This window comes from Pristis pectinata, chromosome 1, assembly GCF_009764475.1.
Source record: "Pristis pectinata isolate sPriPec2 chromosome 1, sPriPec2.1.pri, whole genome shotgun sequence".
NCBI lineage: Eukaryota > Metazoa > Chordata > Chondrichthyes > Rhinopristiformes > Pristidae > Pristis > Pristis pectinata.
This window is the reverse complement of record NC_067405.1, coordinates 70,501,082-70,528,285: the sequence shown is the minus strand read 5'-3', so window position 1 is coordinate 70,528,285 and position 27,204 is coordinate 70,501,082. Positions and strand designations below refer to the sequence as shown.

General features: G+C 46.2%; 1 protein-coding gene across 13 annotated transcripts in view; it reads left to right on the top strand.

Moving 5' to 3' along the window:
* The window catches only part of LOC127568548 (collagen alpha-1(XVIII) chain-like), a 308,942-nt gene that overhangs the window by 251,519 nt on the left and 30,219 nt on the right, over positions 1–27,204 (top strand). For all 13 annotated transcript variants that reach the window (XM_052012503.1, XM_052012510.1, XM_052012540.1 and 10 more), the window contains 10 exons: positions 647–700; positions 1,712–1,852; positions 4,418–4,480; positions 4,567–4,611; positions 9,401–9,523; positions 11,596–11,667; positions 13,280–13,324; positions 16,111–16,137; positions 20,357–20,419; positions 26,967–27,002. In XM_052012503.1, coding sequence (XP_051868463.1) covers positions 647–700; positions 1,712–1,852; positions 4,418–4,480; positions 4,567–4,611; positions 9,401–9,523; positions 11,596–11,667; positions 13,280–13,324; positions 16,111–16,137; positions 20,357–20,419; positions 26,967–27,002 — 669 coding nt within the window. The remainder of the gene's footprint in view (positions 1–646; positions 701–1,711; positions 1,853–4,417; positions 4,481–4,566; positions 4,612–9,400; positions 9,524–11,595; positions 11,668–13,279; positions 13,325–16,110; positions 16,138–20,356; positions 20,420–26,966; positions 27,003–27,204) is intronic.

The following is a 27,204-nucleotide window of genomic DNA, read 5'->3' as shown; positions in this document are numbered from 1 at the left end:
AATAAATGATGGACACCCTGTCGGCCCACTGAACTTTACCTCCTTGTGTGTCAGTGTCCCCCCACATCCCAAAGACGTGCGGGTTGGTAGGTTAATTGGCTGCTGTAAATCCCCCTAGTGTGTAGGTGAGTGGTGGAAGCTGGGGGTGGGAGGGGGTGAGTTGATGAGAATGTGGGGAGAATATAAAGGTATGATTAGTGTGAACGGGTGCTTGATGGTTGGCATGGACCCAGTGGGCTGAAGGGCCTGTTTCTATGCTGTATGTCTCTATGCCTTCTGATCTCTCCCTCAGATTGACTACTAAAGCACATGCATGTATCCTGAAGAAAACAAAGAGTGCAGCAGAAGTGATTCCAGTGTTTCTTCACAGGTGGCTGCCCCATCGGATCTCCTTTGTAGCTTTTCTACTGCTTTAGCTACATACTCTTCTCAGCCTTGCCCAGCCCCACCCAGCCCCCTCTTGCTCTGTGCCTCTGAGCACAGTGATTAACATCAGACTTGGGTCAGAGTAGGTCTCATAGAAGAAAGAAACCCATGAATGCTAGAAATACTCAGCAGGTCCTCTGTGCAGAGGGAAACAGAGTTAATGTATCAGGTCTAACCTTTCATCAAGTGCTTCCTCTCACAGCCTGTTCTTGTTTCCTAGACATTTATCGACATGGAAGGATCGGGATTTGAAGGTGACCTGGAAACCTTTCGGGTAGGGGCAACATCACTGAAGAGGATTGTGCATTCCGGGGAAAATGAAATGGCATTTTGCAATCTTGCTGTATGGGCCTTAAGTGGTGACATTCCAAGATACCGATCAAAGGGACTGACTGGGAACTACAGGTTGAAACTCTTTAGTGCATTCTGTGGTCCAGCAACTCCCATGGTCCGGCATGTTTTCCATCTGTAGTACAGAGCTGTACTGGCTAACCTATTCTAACTATGGTTTAAAATTAACTAAGATCTGTACTAATCTGCAGCTAATTAACCTACCAGTGAAACTTTTGCAACCTCAGCCGACAGCATATCTGATTCAGGTTACGGAGAGTTCTCGAAATCCTTACGTGACCCAGCGAGTGTCTGAACTTAAAAAGGACAGTTCTGCTCAGAGAAGATGATCGGGAGCAACTTCTGTGGTCTGGGTTTTCAGTAGTCTGGCGCCAGTCAGGTCCCAAGGGTGCTGGACTACAGAGTTTCTACTTGTATGAACAGGACCTTGAGTGGCAGAGGTGTTTCCTTGTTGCCATATCTGGTGATCTTCCAGAGACCCTGAAAGTGACAGTTGAACCAACAGAAACGAAGTTTTATCGGAGTGCAGAATTTCGGCTTTGACAAGGAGAAAGATACAAGACAATTGCACTTGGCTTCTGTTCTTTAAATCGTTGGCAATCCCCAGAATACACTCAGCTGGTGAATTACATTCAAAGTCTGAACACTGTTGTAATGTTGGAACCACAGTCATCAGTTTGTGGATAGCAAGCTCCCACAAGTAGGATAGGAATAGTAGGTTTGGTTACAATATGTTTGGCAGACATCAGTGAGTGGGTTTCAGATTATGGACTAACTCGTTGTTCAAGGATACAATGCTTCCTGTGTAGTTACTTGTCTCTCTCAGGGGTCTCGCCTGGCCTGGCCTTTTCCCAGCAACCCCCTTCCCCACCCATTGGTTAACCGAGTGGCTGAAGGGGATAGCGGGAGGATTAATTCTCTTTCTCTCTTTCAGGGCCCTCCAGGACCTCGCGGACCACCTGGTGTTCCTGGGCTCCCAGGTCGGCCTGGTGTCTTTGGTGGGAATAACACGGGGCTGCCTGGAGCACCTGGCATACCCGGAATTCCAGGACCTCCTGGGAATCCCGGGCCAATGGTAAGTGAGTGCACTGAACCCAAAAGGCACCATTCTGAAATAAGAGTTTCACTTTGTATCAAAATTCCTTTAAAATGACCAAAAACTCCAGTACAAGAAAAGTAACCTTCATTAATTTAGCACCTCCAGTGTATTAGAATGTTCTAAGGAGTATTATCAAATAATATTTGCCATCAGAAGAGATATGAAATGGGTGGCTTGGTTGGGGAGGTTGGTTTAAGAAGCATCTTTCAAAAAAGGAGAGGCGGAGGTGTTGTTATAGAGGGATAGAGAGATACAGCATGGAAACAGGCCTTTCAGCCCATCAAGTCCATGCTGACCATTAACCCATTTACACTAATCCTGCATTAATCCCATTTTTAAAAATTCTCCCCACATTCTCATCAACTCCCTCCAGATTCTACCCTTCACCTACCCACCAGGGGCAATTTACAGTGGCCAATTAACCTACCAACCCTCACGTCTTTGGGAGACACGAGGGGAAACCCACGCGGTCACAGGGGGAGCGTGCAAACTCCATGCAGGTAGCGGCAGAGGTCATGATTGAACCTGGGCTTCTGGTGCTGTGAGGCAGCGGCTCTACTAGATTCCGATTCTCATTCCAGAGATTAAGGCCCAGTTAATCGAAGGCACAATTGCCAGTAGGCTGGTGAAGGGAATGGAGGTGGGGGGGGGGGGGGGTTGGGGGTGATTGTGGGAAGCAGGAGGGCAGAAAAGGGACACAGAGAGTTTCAGAACTGAAAGCGGGAGGGGCAAGGGAGGCGATGAACACAGCGATGGGAAGGTTAACGTGGAGGTGTAGCTGGATGGGGAGCCAGTGAGCAGAGTGCTGGGTGAAGGTTAGTAGCAGAGGTTTGAATGAGTTTATGGAGACCAGAAGTTGGGCGCAGCAGGGAAATAACAGCTTTGTACTTTCTCAGCTCAGAGTAGCAGGGACCAAGATTAAAACTACGGTGTCCATGTCCAGGCCCCATCTGCTGATGTTTCCTTCTCCCATGGCAGAGATGCCCCTTCCACTCTGATATAAAACACCTTGTACATCCTCACCGCTGCATGTCTGTAGCCTGTTCCCTCCAACACCCCTGCCTCTACCCAGCTTGCTTAAACAAGCGGAACCTTGCTCAGACGTTGGGTGGTGAACCACCATTATTGGGTACACTGGCTGATCCAGTTTCCACGGAGACCACAATGAGGCTGAAAGTGGGGCTCGTGCCACCCAGATTGTGGAGTCTGCAGTTTTTGTTCCAGATTCCTCCGTCTTGTCAGAAAAGCCCATTTGGACAGGTGGTGGCCAGAAATGTCCGATGTCCACACTGTCTGTGCACCACCCAGTCAGCAGTCGGCTTTCACACTGCTTCTGGAAACTGATACACTGTGACTTAAAGGGGGCCTCCCTGGACAGGCCACACCTCAGCACAAGATCTCACCTTGGGGATATACCCAGGCTTCTGAGCACACCTCCCACCTCTACATGGGGTGGTTCCCTGACCAGACTGTCCAGACCATCTGGCAGAATGCCTCATCGCCAGAACTCACCAACAAGCACCAAGACCTCACTTGGCTGGCAGTAAGAGGGGCCCTCCCAGTCAGCTCCTTCCTGCACAGTCGGAACATCACTCCCAGCGCGCGCTGTCCCTGGGAGGACTGCACTGGGGACGAGATGGTCGCCCACCTCTTTGCGGGCTGTGGGTTTGTGAGGAGGGTGTGGCAGAAGATGCAAGTGTCCTTGTCACGGTTCATCCCCAGCAGCTGCGTAACAGAGGATTCTCTGATTTACGGGCTGTTCCCGGGGACACCCACAGAGACAGACATCAACTGCTGCTGGAAGGTCATCAACTCGGTGAAAGATGCCCTTTGGTCTGCCCGAAACTTGTTGGTCTTCCAGCACTGCGAGATGTCCGTAGGGGAATGCTGCCGACTGGCACATTCCAGGCTGCAGGAATACGTGCTGAGGGACGCACTGAAGCTGGGTGCAGCCAACGCAAGGGCTCGGTGGGGAACGACTACAGTTTAGGGTTCCTCTGCCACTGGAGAGGAGGGGCAGAGTCAGGCGAGAAAGCCCCTTAAATATTGTAAATATGGGATTGGGGTAGCACCCCAGGGAGCCGCACGGGTGGCATCAGTGCTGTGTTTTTTTATATAAAAAGGTAACGCTAATGATTGATCTGTACAAGAATGTAAAGGCTTGCACTGTTTTATTATTGTATATAGTTTGTCTTTTATTATGAATGAAGTTTATATTGGATAAAAACAAACCTTTACATGAGTGCTGCACCCTCTCCCGTCCCTTCCCAGTCAATCCTTGCCCTTACCCCCTGACCATCACTGACCTCTTGCCCGGATGCACCCTAATCCTCTCCACCACACAAAGTCTAGGACGTCATTGACTGTCCAATATTATTCATCGTCTTAGTTCTCGCAGGCTACAGGGTTTCCAAGCCACTATCAAGTACCAGCTGACTAGTGCACCAGTGGAAGTACCAACCACCTTCTAGGGCCCCTGAGGCACTGATATATTTTGACAGGTTTCCACAGTAACCTCTACATCTCCCTTAACTCTTTCAGGGGCCCCCTGGTCTACCAGGAAGGCACGGTGAGCCTGGTCTACCAGGCGAGAAGGGACTGCCGGTAAGCCACTTAGGGAATGAAGCGGCTGAAATTGTCTTTGGTTTCTGTTGCTGTTTCTGATGACAAAATGTGCCTTGTACTTCCAGGGTGAGCCTGGTGATTTGGGTCTTCCAGGAGCTCAAGGTGCTAAGGTAAGGCCTGTATTTCCCCAGTGCTTTTTCCCTCATTGATGTTTCAGGATCTGGGCGTCATCGGGGCAACCAGCATTTATTGCCCATCCCCAATTGCCCTGGAGCTGAGTGACTTGCTCGGCCATTTCAGAGTCACGTGTTGGCCAGACTGGTTGAGGATTTGTTGCCTGAAGGGAAGTGGGGTGTTTCTCTACAGTATTGTTTTATTTTAGATTATTAACTGAATTTAAATTCCTCAGCTGCCGTGGTGGGATTCGAACCCAGATGCTTGGGTTGTGGGTCTAGGTCTCTGGATTAGTAGTCTGGTAATTTAACTGCTGTGCCAGCACTGTAACAATGTTCACAGTTTGAGGCTGTGTGTTTCAGTCCTTTGTCAGCCTTGCTTAAATTCAATACAGTCCTCACTTGATAAAACTTCAAACAAAGTGCCTGTCAACAGATAAGTCAGCCTGTTATCTGTTCTCTCACTAAGATAAAGATTTTCATGGAATATGCAGTACAGAAACTGGACACTGTCCCAACTATTCCACACAAACCAACACACACCCTGGCTGATGTGCGCATATCTGGCTTCTCCATATACACATGGGTAATATTTATTGCATCTCCATGTTCCACCTGTTCCCCGGGTAAAGAAGTTTCCCATGAATTCCTAACTGGAGTTATCTTACTTTTATGGCCTCGGTTTTAGTCTTCCCCATGAAACAACGTAACAAGAAATAGGAGGAGGAGTAGACGATTCAGCCTTCGAGCTTGCTCTGCGGTTCAATGAACTGATCTACTGCAGCACCATTTCCCTGCCCCATCCATGTGTTCCTTGACTCTTACAATATCCAAAAACCTAACAAGCTCTGTCCTGAATGCAGTCTTGACTCTTACAATATCCAAAAACCTAACAAGCTCTGTCCTGAATGCAGTCAGTCTCTGAGCCTCTACAGCCCTCTGGGGTACAGCATTCCAAAGCTTCACCAGCCTTGAGTGAGGGCATTTCTCCTCATTTCTATCCTAAAGAGCCTGCCTCTTAACCTGAGGCTGTGACTACTGGTTCCAGGCTCCTCAGCCAGGGGAAGCGGCCTCCCTATACCTAACCTTTGAAATACCCTAAGAGATTTGTACCTTTCAGTGAGGTCACCGCTCCTTCTTCTGAACTCCAGAGAGATGAGACCCGGTCTGGTGAGTCTTTGCTGCACCCCCTTTAAGTACACCCTTTTTATAGGATATTTTTGTTGTATTCTAGCATTGCAAGAACACTTTTGATCATTTTAATGTCCTCTTTTAGGTCACCTCTAAGCCTTCTACCTTCTATAGCAATTCCCGACATGGGGCTTTGTGAGGCTCAAATAATATCGAGGTAATTTAGTTAGAAAGTTTACAGGAAAGATAAAAAGATACTCGGCACACACTTCCCTTACGCCGGGGCTGCTGTCAATCCTGGAGAATTGCTGGGACTCCTTAAAACGAGCAGCCTGAGATCATCATCAGGCGATAAAGGTGGTGAGGAGGGGGGCACATATTTCACCCAAGGTGGACAAATAGGGTTATCATCTGTGAAGGTACTAGAGGAAAGTGCCCCAGTCTGTTCAGTCCTTCCACTTGTATTTTCATTGCGCTTTCTTCCATACTAAGAAGATCCCAAAGCACTTCTCAACCAATAGTTTACTTCCTGAAATGTAATCATGCAACATAGGCAACACTGCAGCCAATGTGCGCACAGCAAGCTCCCACAAACAAGTACCATGTTTTAGTCAGGTACATCGAAAGACAAATGTTGACAAGAAGAGCGGAGACAATTGCTCTGCTCATCTTCAAAGAGTTCAGTCGGATCATTTTACTTTCCTCAGACAGTTTTAACATCTCATCTGAAAGGCAGCACCCGTGGCAGTGTAGCACTCCTTCAACACCGCAGGGGAGCGTCATCTTGGAAGGTGTCCTTGGGTCTCTGAGGTGGGATTTGAACTCACCACCTCTTGGCTCTGTGGTGGGAGTGCTGTCAGTGATTGGTGCAAACTTGAAGGGATTCCATGTGAAAGAGGGGTAACAGGACAACATTAAATTAGTCAAAAAGATAGCAGAGTGTAATGAGGGAAGGATAAATCTTGTGCTGAGCTTTCCTGGGAACTAGTGCCTCATTGTGAGTGTGGCTCCAACCTACTGAACAATCTGCACCTGTTAACGTCTTGCATTTGACCTTTCTGTACTTATTTCTCTTTCGCTCAGAGCTTTTTCTGTCCTGTTCTCCATAGTTTTTGAAGCCTTGTGTCTCCCACACCCATCCATCCCCATGTGGAGCCTTGGAGGTATTGTAGAAAGGGAGCTTCTGTGCTGTGCTGTGCTGTGCTGTGCTGTTGCATGCCCGCTAACCTCAGCCTCATTATACTGGTTGTCTTCTCAGCAAACCCTGAAGCTCAGATAGTGAATGTTAAATTCCATTCATAAAGTATTTTCGTCCTTCACATGTAAACTGGGAACACAAGCAACAGCAGCAGATGCTAGAATCTGGAGCAAAAAGACAATTGTGTGATTCCTTCTCATACTGCCCCCCCCCCCAACCCCCACCCCCACCCCCCCCCCCCCCCCGTGGTTCCTCCTGCTCTTCGACCACACACTTTTTAAGACTCACTACTTGCAGCCACATGCCCCTTCCTGGCTCCTGCCTATCCTCCCTCACCCCTCCTCAGTCCACCCATCACTTACCAGCCCCTGTCTCAGCCCTCCCCCTCTCTTCTTTACACTGGCTATCTTTCCTCTTCGCTCTTCGGTCCTGATACAGAGTCACCACCCAAAACGTCGACAGTTCCTTTCCCTCCACAGATGCTGCTCGACCCGCTGAGTTCCTCCAGCAGTTTATTTTTTTTCTCCACGTAAACTGGGAGCTGCTGCCTTTGCTGGGAGAGGGTGGTTGAAGCGGGATATGCTGCAGCTTCAGACAAAATAGGAACCACATCTCGCTGACCAGTTTGAGCTGAGTTCAGTGGGTTGAACCAGGTTGAATCATCACCACCCTCCAGCTGTAGAAACCTGAGGATCAGGATCAGGAAGAGGCACTGCCTTCGAGGCCATTTCTTCTCCACCTCCCGCCTGCCCCTTGACTCGGTAAGAAATCAGGGGGCAAATCATATAAGGCTGTTCCTTCAATCATCATGACATTCAGTCTTTGCCTAGTTGCAGGGAAATTGGTTTGGCAACACATCAAGTGCCATTTTGCACTTAATTGTTACAAATGAAGGGGGTAAATTCAAACAAACGTGGGTTTTAATTAAGTTTGAGTCTCATTCTTCCAATTATTTTAAGGTCTGTGTCCTCTTGGTATGTCCATGACGAGGAGAACAGAAGGAGGTCTATAAGCCCATTTTCCCATAATGGTTCTTTGAACACAGTCTCCAATGATTCCCACTCCCTCATTCTTTCATTTCTCCCCTTCAACTAGCTCTCCAATTCCCTGTTGAACATCACCACTAAATCTTCATCCCCCACCCTATCAGATCCCATGTTGCTGGTCGTGACAACTCGCTGCGTAATACAAAACTCTCCCTGTCGCCCCTCTGTTTCCTGTGTCATTACTTTAAATCTGTGCTGGTGTTTCCTGACACTCAAAAGCTCCTCATAATTCCTATTAACCTTTGCAGTGGGGAGAATGAGCCCAGCTCTTCCAGTCACTCCACAGTAACTCCCTGCTACCACTCTAATAAATTATCTCTGCAGCCTCTCCATCACCTTGACAATGGCTGCCCTACCAGGGCTGGAGCCCAACCAGTGAACTGTAATTTAAGTGAGTCTTGACAGGTACTTGACTGAGCAGACAGATGTGGAATTAAGGCAGGCAAACGGGATTTGGCATGATGGTCGGCGTTGACATAATGGGCCTATGGAGACAGACCACGCTGTTAATGCTTAAGGTCAATGACCTTCGATCAGAACTGGAGGATGTTTTAGATGTCCGTTTAAACACACACAGCCAGAGAAAAGGAGGGGAGGTGGAGGGTGGTGGTCGCTAGGAAGTGCAATGGGAAAGGCAGGGGGAGGGCAAGGGGGAGATCGAATGAGAAACGTAATGAGGCTGGAAGGCAGAAGGAAGGGAAAAGCGGAAACAAATGGTGCTTTCAGATGAGGTGCAAGTGGTTACAAGAGGACAGCAGCGAGGGAGACACGGAAACTTGGGCAAAACGGAGAGGTGTGAAAACTCAGAGGACGAAAGGTGAACTTTGCCTAGGAACGGTGAACATTCCTGTTACCCGTGCACCTGTATTCAAAATGCGTTTATTTTAGCCTTGCATTTGGCTGACCCCTCTGTAAATGAAGCAGTTTCCTTGTGTTTTTTAACGGGTGGTGGGTTGTTAAGTTCTTCCCCGCTAGGCGATGTTAAAAGGTGCACGGTGTGCTCCCCGGGTGTGTGTGGGGTCTGTCGACAGATGATGCTGAATGCTTTGTTCCGAGCTGCATGCCTTTTCTACGAAAACCCTGTGATAAGCTGATATGCCAGTCAGTTTCACTCCCCCTTGAAGTAATGCCACAGGGTTTCACGTCTCCGGCCAAGAAGGCAGCTGGGGCCCAGGCTCAGAGCAGTGCTGCTGACAGTGCTGCACTCCCTCAGCATAGCACCGCAGGGCCAGTCACTCAGGTCTGAACCTACAGTCCCGTCAAGATGAAAGGAGTGATTCCGCCCACCGAACTGTGGCCTTTAAGGAGAAATTTGAAACGGCACCAGAATTGAAACTCCAGAACCGAAACAGGTTGTGTTGGTGATGTCCACTCATTACTTCACCCTCTACTTTCTTTCCTTCCATTGCAGGGTTCACCTGGCAGTGTTGGGCCTCCAGGTCAGCCTGGTTTAGCCGGCTTGCCTGGACCAATGGGACCTCGAGGACCTCCAGGACCTCCCGGACCACCCGCTTCCGGCTTCTCCGCTGGATTTGTAAGTTCTTGGATGCCTAAGTAACCCGGGTTCTGACCACCAGGTGCTCTGGGTGGCAAACCAGTACAACTCAGTGATATATCCAAGACAATTCTAAGGGTGCCACAGTGGTGCAGCAGGTAGAGCCGCTGCCTCGTAGCTCCAGAGACCTGGGTTCAATCCCAACCTCCAGCGCTGTCTGTGTGGAGTTTGCACGTTTTCCCTATGAGCCCATGGGTTTCCTCCAGGTGCTCCCCCAACCCAAAGACGTACGGGTTGGTAGGTTAATTTGTTAATTGGCCACTGTAAATTGCCACAAGTGTGTAGGTGAGTGAGGGGGAGTTGAGGGGAATGTCAGGAGAATAAAATGGGATTAGTGTAGATAGGTGTTTGATGGGCAGCACGGACTCAGTGGGCCAAAGGGCCTGTTTCTGTGGTGTGAGATTCTCTGACCATTGAGATTTGATGAAAAAAGCTTGACTTTTTAAATATCATTTCTTAAGTTGAGGGCTTCACAGGCAAGACTCTGCCCTTGGTTTCTGCTTAAAGGTGGCGGTGGGCTTCCTCCACCTTGAAATGTAGCAGTCCGTGCACCGAAGTTGCTCCCAGACTGCTGCTAGTTCCAGCATAATGCCGCAGCCACAGTGACGGGACAGTGGGACATTTCCAAGCACCTTCTAGCGAATGATGCATCCCATCACTGATGTACCTGCTGCAACTTCTCTGTAGATGCTGCACCATATTCTGCATTCTGCTTTCGTTTTACCACTTCGACCCACATGCATATGGTATTATCTGCCTGTATGGCACACAAACCACAGTTTTTCACTGTCCCTCAATACACATGATGATAGTAAACCAATTACCAATAATACAGGCGCAAGTATAATCAGCCAAGTGGGACAATGCTGGTCAGAAGGCACACAATCAGTGCTAAAAGCAGGCTGAATGTGCACAGAATGTACATCACACACACACACACACACACACACACACACACACACGTGGGAGTGATGCTATTTCCTCTGGGTTTCTGCTCCCTCAGATGTTACTGTGTGGGTGTATGGGTTGGCCTAGAGGTTGCATAGTGACAACCAACATCAGGACATAATAACAGGCTACCTAATTGTGGTTCCATGACAGAAGGAAACTGTGGTGACTTTCTCTGAAAAAACCATAAGCCACACAGAAGATTTGGTGGGAGGGGAGAGAGTGCAGAGGGAGGAACCTAACTGAGGGAGGAATGGGCAATAAAAGCAATGTGCTCTTGGCAAATGAGGCAAGGTGGATTAGTGTCCCCCGCATTGTTGGTCAGATAACCGGAAGTCACTTGCTCTTGTCTAGTTTGTAAACATGAGTTATTTTAAGCCAGCTTGAAGAAGAGGGAAAGGAAGTGAGTGATTCCATGGCACCTGATAGCTCAGGATTGCCTGAAACACTCTTCAAAATGAGTCACTGCTGTAAAGTGGGAAACACGGCAACTATTTTATACAAAGAGCAGTTGCACAAGCAGCAAGGTGATAAACACCAGGTAACGTGTTAGGTGATGTTGGTTGAGTGGTGAAGAGTGGCCAGGTGGGAGAACTGTTTGAATATGCTGGGATCTCTGACACCCACCTAGTGGTAACTGGGGTTTGATTTCACATCTTAGCTAACGGACAACAGCTTGGTCAGTCAGTGAGTTCAGTGTGAGGTTAGTAATGAGTGGTGTGTGTACTGATTTGTGTGTGTGTGTGTGTGTGTGTGTGTGTGTGTGTGTGTGTGTGTGTGTGTGTGTGTGTGTGTGTGTGTGTGTGTACAGTGTCTGTGTTGGTACTGAGTGTGTATGTGTGTACAGTGTGTGTGTATTGGTACTGAGAGGTGTGTGTGTACAGTGTGTTGGTACTGAGTGGTGTGTGTACTGTTGTGTGTGTGTGTGTGTGTGTGTGTGTGTGTGTGTGTGTGTGTGTGTGTACCGTGTGTGTACCGTGTGTGTGTGTGTGCCATGTATGTGTTGATACTGAGTGGTGTGTGTGTGTACAGTGTGTGTACAGTGTGATTGTTGTTCGCCTGCTGTTGCAGAAGATTATGATGGGTTATACTTCTCTCTGCAGGATGATGCAGAAGGATCTGGATTTCCAGTAATTCCAGGAGTACCAGGGAATCGAGGGTTGGAAGGAATTCAGGTAATGATGAAAGGCGGTGTTAAAATCCCTGCAGTCCAAACCACGTAAATCATAACCTTTCTCCCTTGATCTGGTTAATTGTTGCATCAGGAAGTTACACGAGCAATCATCAGCCATCCACTCTTTACTTGGTGTAAAGGACTCAGTAGCTTGACACCACAGAGGACCAAGCCAGTTCTTCCTCCCCTCCGGGGCTGATGTTTAATTCTCATCAGTATATTAGCCTGGGATCTTGCTATGTTTCCTACATCACACAAACGACTGGACTTTAAAGCACATCACTGGCTGCAGAGTTATTTGGGACATCCTGGGGGCTGTGAGTAACAAGTCTTGCTGCTTTTTACCTCCCCCTAAGTTCCCCAAAAGACCGTCTTTGCCATAACTCCAGCCACCTCGCCTCTGCTGTGATGTGAGGCACCAGGGTCCCCACACTTCCACTGCTAGAGCTGAAACATCGGGCTCCAGGGGAAAAAGGACGAGTTCTACAGCATCAGGATGTCCCCAAAAGATGTGGCAACAAAGGAGAACACAACAGCACAGCTGATAGAGCCGCTGCCTCCAGGCACCAGTGACCCAGGCTCAATCCTGACCTTGGGCTGTCTGTGAAGAGTTTGCACGTTCTCTATGTGCCCACACATGTTTCCTCTGGGTGCTCCAGTTTCCTCCCACATCCCAAAGACCTGCGGGTTGGTAGGTTAATTGACTGCTGTAAATTGCCCCTAGTGTGTAGGTGAGTGGGGTAGAGGGAGAATAAAATGGGATTAATGAAGTATCAATGCTTGATGGTTGGCATGGATTTGATGGGGTGAAGGGCCTGATTCCATGCTTTATTACTCTGACGCATACTTCTGAAGCCATCCCGGTTGGAACGCTGGGACTGGAGCAGACGACGTCACTCAGATGGTGGGGGGGATAAACACCCGGCTCATTGGTTTTGGTGATGTTGCTCGAGGGATGGCTTTTAGCCAAGATCGAGAATTCTGGGGAGAACTCCCTGGCAGTTCCCAGAAGCTGATAGAGGCTGAACAAATATCAGCTGCTCTGACATGAAGCACCCCCTCCCTCCCTCCTCCCTCCCCCCTCCCCCCCAGTATCACAGTGAAGCACCAGCCTAGAGTTTGTGCTCCACTTCCAGTGCAGGAATTGAACCACCATTCTCTGACTCAGAGGTGAGCATGATAGCCACTGAGTCATAGCTTGTGGCTTTCCATTTCAGTGTTCTTCTCTTCCACTCCTTTTTCCATAAGTTAACCCTGAGCTCACTAATCTCAACATCCTGAGCAGTCTGCATTCATTAATACCTGCACCCTAAGCATAACAACCATCTCTCTTGGGTCTGCAACCAGTGCACAGCCAACTGCCACTTAATTCATCAGGCCACAAACTTCTCCATCAGTCCGCTTCATGTCCCACTTGAGCTACAAGCCCTCCAGTCTAATATTCTTGGCTATATGTCCCAATTCCAACCTGCCTCTACAATTTCCTCCGGACTAGTAAATTTGAGCATTTAATACAATTTAACAGAAATGACCGTTTCGAGTAATTTTTGTTTTTAACAATGAACAGCTTTGAAATACTTTGTAACGTTGTGATTGATTTTCTTCTTCCAAAGGGAATCCCGGGAATACCTGGACAACCTGGAGTTCCTGGACAAAAGGTGAGAGATCACCTTTGCAGCTTTAGGAGCAGGTGGAGGGGTTTCCTGTCTGGAAGTTTAATAGTTCCTGTTTACTTCCAAGGGTTGGTGATGTGTGTTTACCTGTCTGGGTGAATGGGCATCAGCCTTGGGTGTGATGAGTTTGCTCTGTGTAGAGTTTGATGAATGAGATGGAGAGCACAGGGCTTGCAGTTATAAAAGACATATCATGAGCTTAGAGTGATCCAAGGAAGAGGCAATGAAGTTGATTATGAAGGGTAGGTAATGCTGCAATGTAGGGGACATGAGAACGATCTGTGTTCAGTCAGACTTCACAGATAACAATAAGATAAGTGGTGGGATGGTCTGTTTGTAATCACGTTAGTTAAATGGTGGCTGGAGAGAAGCCTTTACTCTCCATAAGCAGTTCCAGGGATTCTTGTACATCAAACTGTACAACTAGGGCTGAGTTTAATGCAATGCAGTACTCCTGCAGTACCTTGCTGGAGTGTTGGTCCAGATTATGTGAACTTAAAAACCAAAGACTCTTCCCTCAGAGAGAAACTGAGTTAGATTGGCTGAGAACACATCTCCTGATCAAATATAGCAAATAAACATCGGAGATGGCTCCATGCCTGGTGAAGCTTGGGCTGATAAGAGAGCGTGATTATGACTAAGCAATAGGCTTCCCAGCAACCACTACTGGACCAGGCATGTTTTGGGCTTCATATCCACGCCGTCGCTAAGATCGTCTCTGTCCACTTCCATAATTTCTCCGACTCCATTCCCTACCTCAGCTTACCTGAAGCCCTCATACAATTCTTTGCTGTCTCTACCTTTTGCTGTTCCAATGTACTCTGCTCTCCATAAACATAAGATCATCCAAAACTCTGCTGACATTTTCCTAATTTGCACCAACTTCCATTCCACCCTGCACTTCCTGACCCACACTGGTGTCTGGTTAAGTAACACCTCACTTGTAAAATTCTCATCCTTGTTTTAAAATCCTTCCATGGTTTTGCCTCCTCTACTTGCTACCTCCTTTCGCCCTATTACCCTCTCTGATTGCAGATTCCAGATGTAAACATTTTCCAAGGTGTAGGAGCCCTGGGATCCCTGCCTACACCTCTCTATCTCTCTTCCTTCCATTAAGACGCCCCTTACCACATCTCTCAGACCAAGCTTTTGGTCATTTGCTCCAGTATCTGTGTGGAATAAGTTCTTTGTTTGACAAAAGTCTTGTGAAGCACCTTGGGGCATTTTTCCTATGTTAGAGCTGCTATATCTACATTTAAAACCATAGTATGTGGAAACTTCTTCTCACAGAGGGTGGTGAACCTCTGGAATTCTCTGCTTCAGAGAGCTGTGGAGGCTGGATCATTGGAAGTATTTAAATGGAAGGTAGATAAATTTTTAAAAGATCAGGAGATTGAGGCCTGTGGGGATCTGGCAGAGAGGAGGAGTGGAAGGCTGGAGTAGATCAGTCATGATCGCATTGAACGGAGGGGCAGGCTTGAGGGGCCTGGTGGCATACTTCTGCTCCTGTTTTCTTGTATTCAGTGGAAATTATTATCTTATGATTGTTTACACGAGACCATCAAGTCAAGTTGAGTTTATTGTCACGTACACAAGTACGGTGAGGTACAGGAACAATGAAAAACTTGCTTGCAGCAGCATCATAGCCACGTAGATTCAGAAAACACACAGAACATAAGTGAAGAAAAAAGATTACAAAACAAGACATTAGTGCAAAAAAACACGATAAGTCCATGGTAGTGCAAGAGGTGTTCCGTAGTGTTCCATTGCTGAGGTTCCATTGTTTACGGGCAGCATGGTAGCGTAGCTGTTAGCGCGATGCTATTACAGTGCCAGCGATCGGGGTTCGATTCCCATCGCTGTCTGTGAGGAGTTTGTACGTTCTCCCCGTGTCTGCGTGGGTTTCCTCCGGGTGCTCCGGTTTCCTCCCACATTCCAAAGATGTACAGGTAGGTTAACGTGGGTTTAAATGGGTGGTGCAGACTCGTTGGGCCAGAAGGGTCTGTTACCGTGCTGTATAAATAAAGTTTTTAAAAGTAAGATTAGGGTTGTGCAGGTTAGTTCAGGAACCTGATGGTTGTAGGAAAGTAGCTGTTCCTGAACCTGGTGGTGTGGGTCTTCAGGCTTCTGTACCTCCTGCCTGATGGTAGCAGTGAGAGGAGGGCATGACCCGGATGGTGGGGATCCTTGATGATAGATGCCGCCTTCTTGAGGCAGCGCCTCATGTAGATGCTCTCAGTGCTGGGGAGGGCATGGATTCAGCATTAACCCGCTGGTGACTTCTGGTTTGTAATATTAGCAGAAGAGGAACTGAGGGGGGCAGCACCTTCCAATTTCCACTCTATGAAGCACCTGCTTTTCTGAGCGTGATCCTGAACTCAGCAGCTAAAGAGTTAAACTTGTCCCACCACATCTGACTTAAATGCTTGCAAGTTTAGGGAACATCTGTCCAACTCTGGCCAAGACTGTTATGCATCAAGATACTCAGTGACTTTAAGTTTGCTTGCCCTCCAAAATCAAAACCATATACGAGTTACCAACTCCTTCTATAAATAGCTAGTACATCATTGATGAGAGCTGGGACTTATTACCTACTCACGGAAACATGTTTACGATGCAGATTAATTGGAAATTTCAAAACTGAGATCGATTGATTTTTGTTGAGAACCAGAGCAGGTAAATGGAGTCAAAATAGAGATGGCCGTGATTGAATTGAAATGTGGAACAATATTGCAGGGTTCCTAACAGCTTGCTTGTTCTTTTCCTCACAGGGTGAGCCAGGCCCCAAAGGAGAACAGGTGAGTCCTAACTATCTGCACTTGCTGGGCTGGCAACAGTAGCCTTCCTCTGTTCCTTTACTGTCCATAAGCAAGGACTCCCATTGACCAGAAAGCCGCAGTGGGTCCTAACCAAACACAAGGCACTGATGCAGCAGTGGCATCAATCTATCCATTCTAATGAGCCCACTAGCTCCTCTAATACCTCTTCCTCAACCATGTTCCTTGGTGCCAAGGTTGAGGCAGTGGCTGCCATTGGGTCTTTCATCATCTGACTGATGGCTTATCCCCAGGTTTACTGATAACCATTTAGTTAACTGCACTGTACAGGGGACAGAGCATGGCTTAACCCTGTCTCCTCTTACTGATCTTCAAAAGTATCACTCCTGATGAGGACATGCCACTGAACAGAAGACGGGGTGGTGGTGTGGATGCAGGAAGTTGCAAGTGGATAAAGCAAAATCTGTGCAGGTGCCAAGAATAGGAACATTTTCTTGTAAAATTGAAAAGCTGCAATGCAAAATATTTTTAAAAATCAGAAAATGCTGGAAATACTCAACAGGTCAGGCAGCATCTGTGGAGAGAGAAACAAAGATTCAGGTCCAGAACCCTTCAGAAGAACAAGTAGGGGAGAAGGTGGGGGTGGGGTGGGGAAGGAGGGTGAGACCAGGTGGATTCATGGGGGCAGTTACCAGTACATGGACCTTCTTTGCCTGTGTAATGTGTTGTAAACGGAGAGGCTGTTAGACATGTCCAGCAGGTGAGGCCAGAGTATGCAAAGAGAATAGGAAAAACTGAGCCATGGAATATTTTCTTAATGTCCAGAGATTGAGAGTTGCAGTGGGGTAAAGGAGTTAGGGTGTCCAGGTGCACTCATCACTGAAGACAATACATTAATGTTAATGCCAACCTTCTATCAGCCTTTATCTTTTTTGGGAGCTGGAACACATAAGAGACTCAGTGATGTTTCACTGGTATACAACCTTGGCCATGCCTCAGTCAGAATACCGTATTCGAGTTTGGGGAGAAGATACTGTCCTTGAAACATCATCTGGAAACCGGGCTGTAAAGGATTACTTTCTGGAGAATGGTTACATAAACTTGTATTCTGTTGAGTTCAGATGTTTGATGAGGTTTAAAATGAGAAAGGGATGAAATCAGAGAAACTCCAATCTCTTATGAAGGAATGTTAGAGAGAGGGAGTAATCTTAAAATTAGAGCTTGTCCATTTTAGAGGAAAATTAATTTTTTTAAACAAAAGTTGTTTGGAATCCCAATAGGCCAGGTGGGTCATTTGATCTTTATCTTATCTAATAGATCTTTGAATTTATGGGGAAAAAGGAATATCATCCAGAGCAGGTAAAGGTGGTTGAGACACACATCACCCAGAGTCTAATGAATGGCACAACAGGCTCAAAGGGCCACAGGGCTACACTGCAGCAATACACAAGAAGTACTGGAGGAACTCAGCAAGTCAGGCATACACTGGCCTCGATGGACCAAAGGGCCTGTTTGCATGCTGTTTCACTCTATGACTCTGTGAACCATTCCTGTGTCCTACACTGGCACAGTGATTCTGTTGCTGGATTAGCTTCTAGAGAGCCAGACCATTGATCCAGCGATGTGGGTTTGAATTCTAGACTTGATGGAATTTAAATTCAAGTAATTAAATGAATCCAGAATAAAAGTTAGTTAGTCTCAGTGATGCTACCGATAAAGTTACTGCATTGTCTTCTCACAATGTCCTTCAGGGAAGGAAATCTGCCACCCATACCCTGTCTGGGTTATATGTGACTTCAGATCCAAATGATTGACTGATAACCAGCTTCTCAGTTCAGAGGCAATTAGGTATGGACAGTAAATGTCGGCATTGAAGTCTGCATCAGTGAACAAACAAACAAAAAAAATTATACAAAATTTTAGTGTGTGATTAATAAATGCAGGGAAACAAGGTAAGTAAGTTCTCTCCAGTGGCTGATTTTAAGTAGCCTTTTCATAGAGCCAGCACGGAAACAGACCCATCAAATTCCTGCCAGCCATCAACCACCCATTTATACCAATCCCATTTTATTCTCCCCACATTCCCATCAATTCCCCACAGAATCTACCACTCACCTACACTTTAGGGCAATTCAGAGTGGCCAATTAACCCGCATCTTTGGGAAGAAGGATATCTGGTGTACATAAGAGAGATAGTGTCATGAACCAGCAACAAAAGAAACACACTGAGCATGATTCAGTGTTAAAAACTATTTTATTAATTACTACTTATGATAATACGTAAAATAAAAGTAAAAATGTTAGTATGTTAGAATTCAAAAATGTTAAACCTTGAACGTTAACCCCAAAAACTAAACTCTTCGTGTGTGTGTGTGTGTCAAAGTCCAAAACTCCCAGTTCAGGAATGGTTCTTAAAGTTCAGTTCCGCAAGCCATAAGATGAAACATGAGCAAGGACTTCTTCAACAACCACCGTTGTCTGAAGATAAGACGTAGACGTAGGGAAACATAGAGAGAGTAAATACGAAATCCAAATGTTCCACAATGGAACCCAAACGACACTTCAGGGTTTACTCGGTAGTGACTTCCTCACCCCGAAAAGCATCCGAATCGTGGTCGTCCACACACAAATACCTGTTTCCTTCTACAGGTCAGCAACAAAGTGAACTCCACCGGATTACTTCCAACTTCCATACATGGATTTCAGTGGCAGACACAGTTATTGTTTCTCACCCATCAACAGAGAAACTAGCAGGCTGGTGTCTCTCTCCCTTCTCTCTCTCTCTCTCTCTCTCTCCTTCTTCTTCTGACTTCTTCAACAACGTCATTACGTCCTTTATCTTCTATTGACGTAAGCACGCCTCACACACACATACACACACACTCTCTATCTTAAAGGGACTTTCACTGAGTCCGTAACAGATAGTAAGAATCTTTTTCCCAGGATAGGGTAGTCTAGAACTAGAGAGCACAAGTTTAAGGTGAGAGGGGAGAAATTTAAAGGAGATCTGAGGGGTAAGTTTTTCACACAAAGCGTGGTGAATATCTGGAATCAGCTGCCAGAGGAGGTGATAAAGGCAGATACAATTAAAACATTTAAAAGGCATTCAGATAGCTACTTGGATAGGAAAGGCATAGAGGGATATGGGCCAAATGTGTCAAATAGGATTAGCACAGAAAGGTGTCACCATTAGAGTGGATGAGGCGCACTGAAAGGGCCCATTTCTGTGCTGTACAACTCAATAATTCTATGAAACCGCAGCACCCAGAGGAAACGCAGGGAGAACGTGCACAGACAGCACCGGAGGTCAGGATTGAACTGGGGTCTCTGGAGCTGTGAAGCAGCATCTCTACTAGCCACACCACTGTGCCTCCATAAATATATATATTAATTCTCATTAACGTAGTATTAACTCCTTTAAATTTTAACTCTCGGTGCAGAGGTGAAGTCAGTTTTAGGGGAGGTTTGCATTGAGTGTTTGTTCTAAAACTCGGCCACTTTATAAATGGTGTTTATTCGCTCTGATTTCCACAAGGTTGAGGTAGGAAAACAATAATAGTTCATAACCAGTGTGAAACTATATACACACTCACACACTATTTTAATTAAAAGCTTTGCAAAGCAAGCAGGAAATCCACCTACAGTTTCCCTTCAATATTGAGATGCTGGGAAAATGATAAACCTTATAATCAAAAGGGATTGGAAGGGCAATATATTTTTTCAGCTGGGTAGTTAGAGCTGAGTGGAGAGAAAGTAAAACCTTCACAGTGTTAGGGTGCTTCAAACCAAACCACAGCCAATTAAGTACCATTCAAGTATTCTCTCTTGTTCAATGCAGGAAATATGACAGATAAGTTACCTGCTGTGAGATCCCACAATCAGAAATCTGATAAAGGCTGTTTTTAGCTAATAGATAAATATTGGCTGGGATACTGTAGAACTCCACTGATTTTCTTCAGGATAATAATGTAGAGAATTTTATGTCCATTGTCTAATGTTTCATCCACAAGACGAAACTTCCAACAGTGCAGCACACCCCTGGTGTAGCAGAAGGGTGCCAAACTTTTTTTTGGTGTTCAAGTCTCTGGCATGGGACTTGAACCCGCAACTTTCTGGCTCAGAGGTAAAATTGTTAATCAACTGATTGCCAGCTGCTGACACCTAAATATGGTGAAGTTTGCAACCTACCCTTGTTTACAGCAGTGTAAATTTGCAGATTAAATTACTGTTTTTTCCCCAGGGAATTCCAGGGGCCCCAGGATATCCAGGAGAAACTGGGTTGAAGGGATTACCTGGTCCTCAGGTGAGTAAGTAGTGCTACAAACAGTTACAGAATCATCTGAATCATTTTCAGGTGCACATTTGGTTCTCAAAACTTGCCAGAGATGACTGAGCTTATTTTGTTCCCTAACTGGAATACATGGATGGGATTGAGGGGGAAAGAGGCTTGTCCATCTGAGACTGATGCAGAGCTGTTCCTGAAAGATTTTTAAATTGGGAACCTAAAGAATAATTAATTTACAAATGTTCCTCTTTTGGTAATTGAGGACTTTGACAGTTTCAGGTGGCCAGCATTTTGCACTTCTGCTAAAACTCAGCCTATGTACCAGTGTTGAACAGGGAAGAAAGGGCTGGTAGGGACTTGAACAGATTAATTGGTAATTGGTTCATTATTGTCACGTGTACTGAGATAAATTGAAAAACTTTGTTTTGCCAGTCATCCATACAGATCATTTCAAAACATAAGTGCATTGATGTAGTGCCAGAGAAAAGCAATAACAGAATGCAGAATATAGTGTTACAGTTACAGAGAAAGTGCAGTGCAGGGAGACAATAAGGTGCAAGGGCCACAATGAGGTAGATTGTGAGGTCAAGAGTTCATCTTTATCTTACAAGAGGTCCGTTCAAGATGCTTGGTGGTGTGTGTTTTCAAGCTTTTGTATCTTCTGCCTGATGGGAGAGGGGAGAAGAGAGAATGTCCTGGGTGGGTGGGGTCTTTGATTATGCTGCTGCTGCTTTCCCGAGGCAGCAGGAAGTGTAGACAGAGTCAATGGAGGGGAGGCTGGTTTTCGTGATGGACTGAGCTGTGTCCACAATTCTCTACAATTTTTTGCAGTCCTAGGCAGAGCAGTTGCCATTACCAGCTGTGATACATCCCTGATAGCTTTACAGAGGCTGTACCACAATTTCCTGTATAGGTTGGGGTCACCCAATTTGAACACCAAAGACATGGTTCGGTAAGAAGTGGATCTCTCGGTTTGTCCCTGGTTTCCGGTTGGGGAGCACCCAGATTTGGTATGCAGTCCTCTACACACTTGCCAATGAAGTCTGTGATGGTGATGACATACTCATTTAGATTGGCCGCTGAGTCCTTGAATACGAACCAGTAAACTGACTCAGAGCAGTCGCATAGAAGCTCATCTATTTCCTTAGACTGGCTTTGTACGACTTTCTGTACTGGATCCTCGCATTTCAGTTTCTGTTTGTATGCAGGGAGAAGGAGCATGGCCTGGTGGTCTGATTTACCAAAGTGTGGTGGGGTGGGGGGGAGGGAAATGGATCGGTAGGCAATGGTTGTATAGCAATGGTCAAGGGTGTTTGGGCCCCTGGTGGGACAGGAGACACGCTGGTAGTATTTTGGTAGCACCGCCTCTTGAAGTTGGCCTGGTTGAAGTCACCAACTATGATGAACAGGGCCTCAGGGTAGACAGTTTCAAGGCTGTTGATTGCAGAGTATTGATCATTGAGTGCAGGCTTCACGTTCACCTGGGGTGGGACGTAGACTGCCGTCAGGGTAACCGATTAAACATCTGGATGCACAGAATGGGTCACAGGCCCATCACAGAAGGTGCCTGATTTTTAGCCTGTTCTTCCTCAGTGTCACCCCGATCAGATGAATTACTTCTCTGACTGAAGACTAGAATTGGGCTGTTGTTTTTCATATGATTTGTCACATTTCTTCCACAAGTAGGTGAACACATAGATAAACATGGCACTTGTACAAAAACTTCAATGCCAAGCGCTATACAGCCAATGAAACACTTGTTTTCATGTGAAGCAAAGATCATAAACAGCAATGTTTAATAATCACCACATTGTCTATTCACTGGTTTTGCTGGTTGAGGGATAGATTTTAGCCAAGGTATTGAAGGGAGTTCTGCTGCCCTTTCAGTGGTGTGGCTGGTATTTTACCTGGGAGGGAAGATGGGGCTGCAGATCAATGTCTGTTCAGAAAATCAGCTCCTCTAACAGGGCTGCACCTCCTCTGTACTCCGCTGGAGTAATCAGCCTGAATTTGTGCGTGTGTCTGCTGACTACAAGGTGATTACCATCAACTGCATTAAGGTATTCAATCTGGAGTATTCAACCTGAAGTATTCAATCTGGGATAAACAAAGTACAAGGCAACATCAGTGCTCTTGTCAGACCGATCACTGTTTGCTCTGTTGTGTTTTATTGTTGAATTTTACTAATTTTCCATTTGTTTGATAAGCCATCATCTTCATGAATTGTTTGAACATAGAACATAGAACACTACAACACAGTACAGGCCCTTCAGTCCACAATGTTGTGCCGACATTTTATCCTGCTCTAAGATCTATCTAACCCTTCCCTCCCACATATCCCCCTATTTTTCTATCATTAAGAGTCTCTTAAATGTCCCTAATGTATCTGCCCCCACCACCTCTGCCAGCAGTGCGTTCCACACACCTGTCACTCTCTGTGTAAAAAACTTACCCCTGACATCCCTTTTATACCTTCTTCCAATCACCTTAAAATTATGTCCCCTTGTGTTAGCCATTGTCGCACTGTGTAAAGTCTCTGACTGTCCACTTGATCTATGCCTCTTATCATCTTGTACACCTCTATGAAGTCACCTCTCATCCTCCTTCTCTCCAAAGAGAAAAGCCCTAGCTCGCTCAACCTGTCCTCATAAGACATGCTCACCAATTGGCAACATCCTGGTAAATGTCCTCTGCACACTCTCTAAAGCTTCCACATCCTTTCTATAATGAGGCAACCAGAACTGAACACAATACTCCAGGGGTGGTCTGACCAGAGATCTATAGAGCTGCAACATCACCTCGCTGCTCTTGAACTCAGTACCCCGACTAATGAAGGCCAACACTCCATACGCCTTCTTAACAACCCTATTGACCTTTATGGCAGCCTTGAGGGATCTATGGACGTGGACCCCAAGATCCCTCTGTTCCTCCACACTTAACAGTCCCACCATTAACCTTGTATTCTGCCTTCCAATTTGATCTCCCGAAGTGTATCACTTCACACTTATCCGGGTTGAACTCCATCTGCCACTTCTCTGCCCAGCTCTGCATTCTATCAATAGCCCATTGTAATCTACAGCAACCTTCTACACTATCCACAACACCACCAACCTTTGTATCATCAGCAAACTTACTAACCCACCCTTCCACATCCTCTTCCAAGTCATTTATAAAAATCACAAAGAGCAGGGGTCCCAGAACAGATCCCTGCGGAACACCACTGGTCATCGACCTCTAGGCAGAATACACTCCATCTACCACCACCCTCTGTCTTCTATGGGCGAGCCAATTCTGAATCCACACAGCCAAGTTTCCCTGGATTCCATGCCTCCTGACTTTCTGAATAAGCCTTCCATGAGGAACCTTATCAAACACAAAATGGTTTGGTGAACCATTTTTATTCACAAAGAGGAGTAATTTGTGTTGGCATCATACTGAGTCATAGACATGGAGACAAACAGCATGAAAACAGGCCCTTCGACCCACCGAGTCCGTGCCAACCATCAACCACCCACTTACAGTATTCTCCCCAGATTCTCATCAGCTCCCCCGAGATTCCGCCCCTCACCTACGCTAGGGACAATTTACAGCGGCCAATTGACCTATCAACCTGCACATCACTGGGACGTGGGAGGAAACCAGAGTCACTAGAGGAAACCCACACAGTCACAGGGGGGCCATGTGAACTCCAAACAGACAGTGCCAGAAGTCAGAACCGAACCCAGGTCTCTGGGGCAATGAGGCAGTGGCTCTACTAGCTGTGCCACTGTGGTGGTTGGGCATAATATTAAAACAAAAGGCGCACCTCATAGGAGCAAAGGAAGAGGAAGCAAATCCTCTTTATGAAGAGGTCCTTGTTCTACATGTTGTGGAGATGACAGAGTAAACCTTGGCTGAAGGGAGCATTTTGTGGCTAGACGAGGAGACTATCGCTACTGTCTTCCTGTTGCAACATCTTGGCAGTGTCCTGCCCTTGACCATCCTTCCTCTGACAACCTGTTCCAGCTGTCAGTGTAATCTGTCCCAGCTGTCGAAACAAGGGAGATGCAAATGCCGGGGAAGAAGATTTTTTTAAAAAGTTCTTGAAGCATTCCGAGCTCGGATGTTGACTTCACACTGCTTCCTGCTATTGGTTGCTGTGGTTTCACTTGTTTTTAAGCATTGATGTAGTTACAATTCTGAACATCAATCATGCTGTCCCAATGCTGACTGAGTCATAAGCTTTAGCATCTGCTTTATTGCTTACCGAGAAGCCAATGGTCAGAGCTGCAGGTGACTAACCTGTGCATTCTTCATGCTGGATGTAGCCACCCAAACCAACAAGAAACCACATCCTCCTCTAAATCTTATTTTGCTGAATATTTGAGTCACACCACAAAGAAGGACATTGATAGAATTATCCAGTTGATTCCTCAATCTTGCAGCTTCCTCCAGTGTATGTAAGAAAATTCCATTTGAATCTCTTTCCACTGCCTCCAGATTGTGATATAAAATTCTCCCCAGCTCTCTTGTGAGTTATCTTAAACTTTTGGCATCTGGCCAGAACCCTCTCTCGTAACTGGGAATCTCCTTATGTACTCTGTTAAAGCACCTCAGAATGTTGAACTCGTTGACTGAGTCTCCCTTAACCGTCCTCTTCTCCCAGGAGAACAATGCTTATCTCTCTGAACACCTGATCTGTTTTATGACTGGTGTATTTCTATTTCTAACATGTCTCCCCTGCACCCTCTCGAGGGACTTGACACTTTTGAAAAGTTTGATGCTTTGCATGCTTACTGACAATTTGAGACCAGGCTCTGCTGCACAGACTTAGCTCATGCACACAATCACACAGACACAGATATATACACACACTTCTACAGATACACATGTATATGTACACACACAAACAGACACATGCATATATACACAGAAACATATACACCCACACACATAGTCACACATATACACACATACAGAGGCACACACACATGCACACACACAGGCATGCAGAAATGCACACAGGTACACACACACATATACACACACACACACACACACACACACACACACACACACACACACACACACACACACACACAAATACACACACATGTACGCACACACCAGAGAGCTCCAGTGGTCATCTGCTGAGCAATAGCAGACTCATCCTTGCTGCTTTAGCAACTGGACTCTGTAAGGAATCAGCAGTTCTTTGTTATGGTGATGGTAGCTCCTTGGGAAGAGCTAAACAGATGATGGGAAGATGCCAAAGTATAAGGAATTAATCGAAAGGTCAATGCACAGCAAGTGCTGGGAATCTGAAACCAGAAGGAAAAAACTGTAAAAGAAAAGTTGTATTTGATTGTGCTGTGGCCGTGTTTCTGGGTAAATCCAGTGATCCGTACCAGCAGATGCAGCTCAAGAACTTGAAGTTAGATAAAAAAGGATGAGGAGAAATGAAAAGCTAGTATTGGTGTAAAAGTAGCCTCAAGAATTGTTATCGAGACGTCAGCTGAAGTCCCTCGGGGAAGGAAACCCGTCATCCCCCCTCAACCTGGTGTACATGTGACTCCAGAGTTTTGCCCCGTGAAGTGGCTCAGGTGGGATCCGGTGGCAGGACTAGACATCAAATGCCAGCCTGGCCAGCAATACATATCAAAAGACTCACCAACACACTAGGCTCCAGGGAACAGGGCTGATCCAGGCTTAATATGTCCAGCGAATTCTAGTTTTTATGTGCAGTTATGTTGGATCAGGGTGTTTATATTTGAAGAGTAGTTGTACTCTGTGCTGTAGGGAAGTTGTATTCTTTGTGGAGATTGGTTGACTTTGTGCTGTAGTGTGATTGTACTCTATGTATAGGGAGGTTGCATTCTGTGTTGGAGGATGGGTATCATACTGTAATCACTTTCTTTTAAGGTAGTGTGAGGTGAGGATGTTCTTCAGTGATCAGGAGGAGAGGCAGACTTTGAGGGCATTATCTGGGGTTAGGTTTCAAACCATTTATTAACCCCAACTGTTAGACTGGGATGGGATTTTGATTCAGTATGGTTCTATTACAAAACCCTGATCATTGCATTGACCATCCATACCTCCATGCCGCAGAAGAGCACAGATTAATGAAGAGTCAGCAAAGAGTGAGACTTGCATTTCTGTAGCACCTTTGAAAGCTGCAGGGTGTACAAAGCACTTTACAGTCAGTGAAATGTGCCTGTGGTGTAATGAAGGAATCATGGCGGACAATAAAGTACAACAAACAACAGTATGTTGATGACCAGATCACTTGTTTCAGTGATATTAGTTTTGGGACAAATATTGTCAGGATTCCTGGGAGGATCCCCCACCTCTGCTTTTGAAAGACCACCGTGTGATCCTTTACATTTATCCGGCAGGGCCGGCAGGTGTCAGAGAGGCACCTTTGACTGTGTGGCACTCCCTCAGTACCAAGTGGAGTGTTGGCCTGGCTATTATTCTTAGATCTCTAGAGGTGAGAGTGCAGCTGCTCATCCACTGGTGTAAGTTATTAGAGGTGCAGATATGACTTTTAATCTATTTTAACCAACGTCTGTTCTCTCTCTCTCAGGGTCCAAAGGGTGCTAAAGGAGACCCAGGCATGAAGGTGAGGATTTTGGCATGTTTTTCACAACAGTTAATGTAGAATGGATAGAGCAGACAAGGGGTCCAGGTATTAAAATATTAATAGCATGAATTTCCATTCACAACTTAAGATCGCTCCAGTGTTTTTTCACAGCCAAAGGAGTCCTGTAGTCACTGTTGTGATGCGTTCAGCAAAGTCCCACAAACAACAATGTGATAATGAA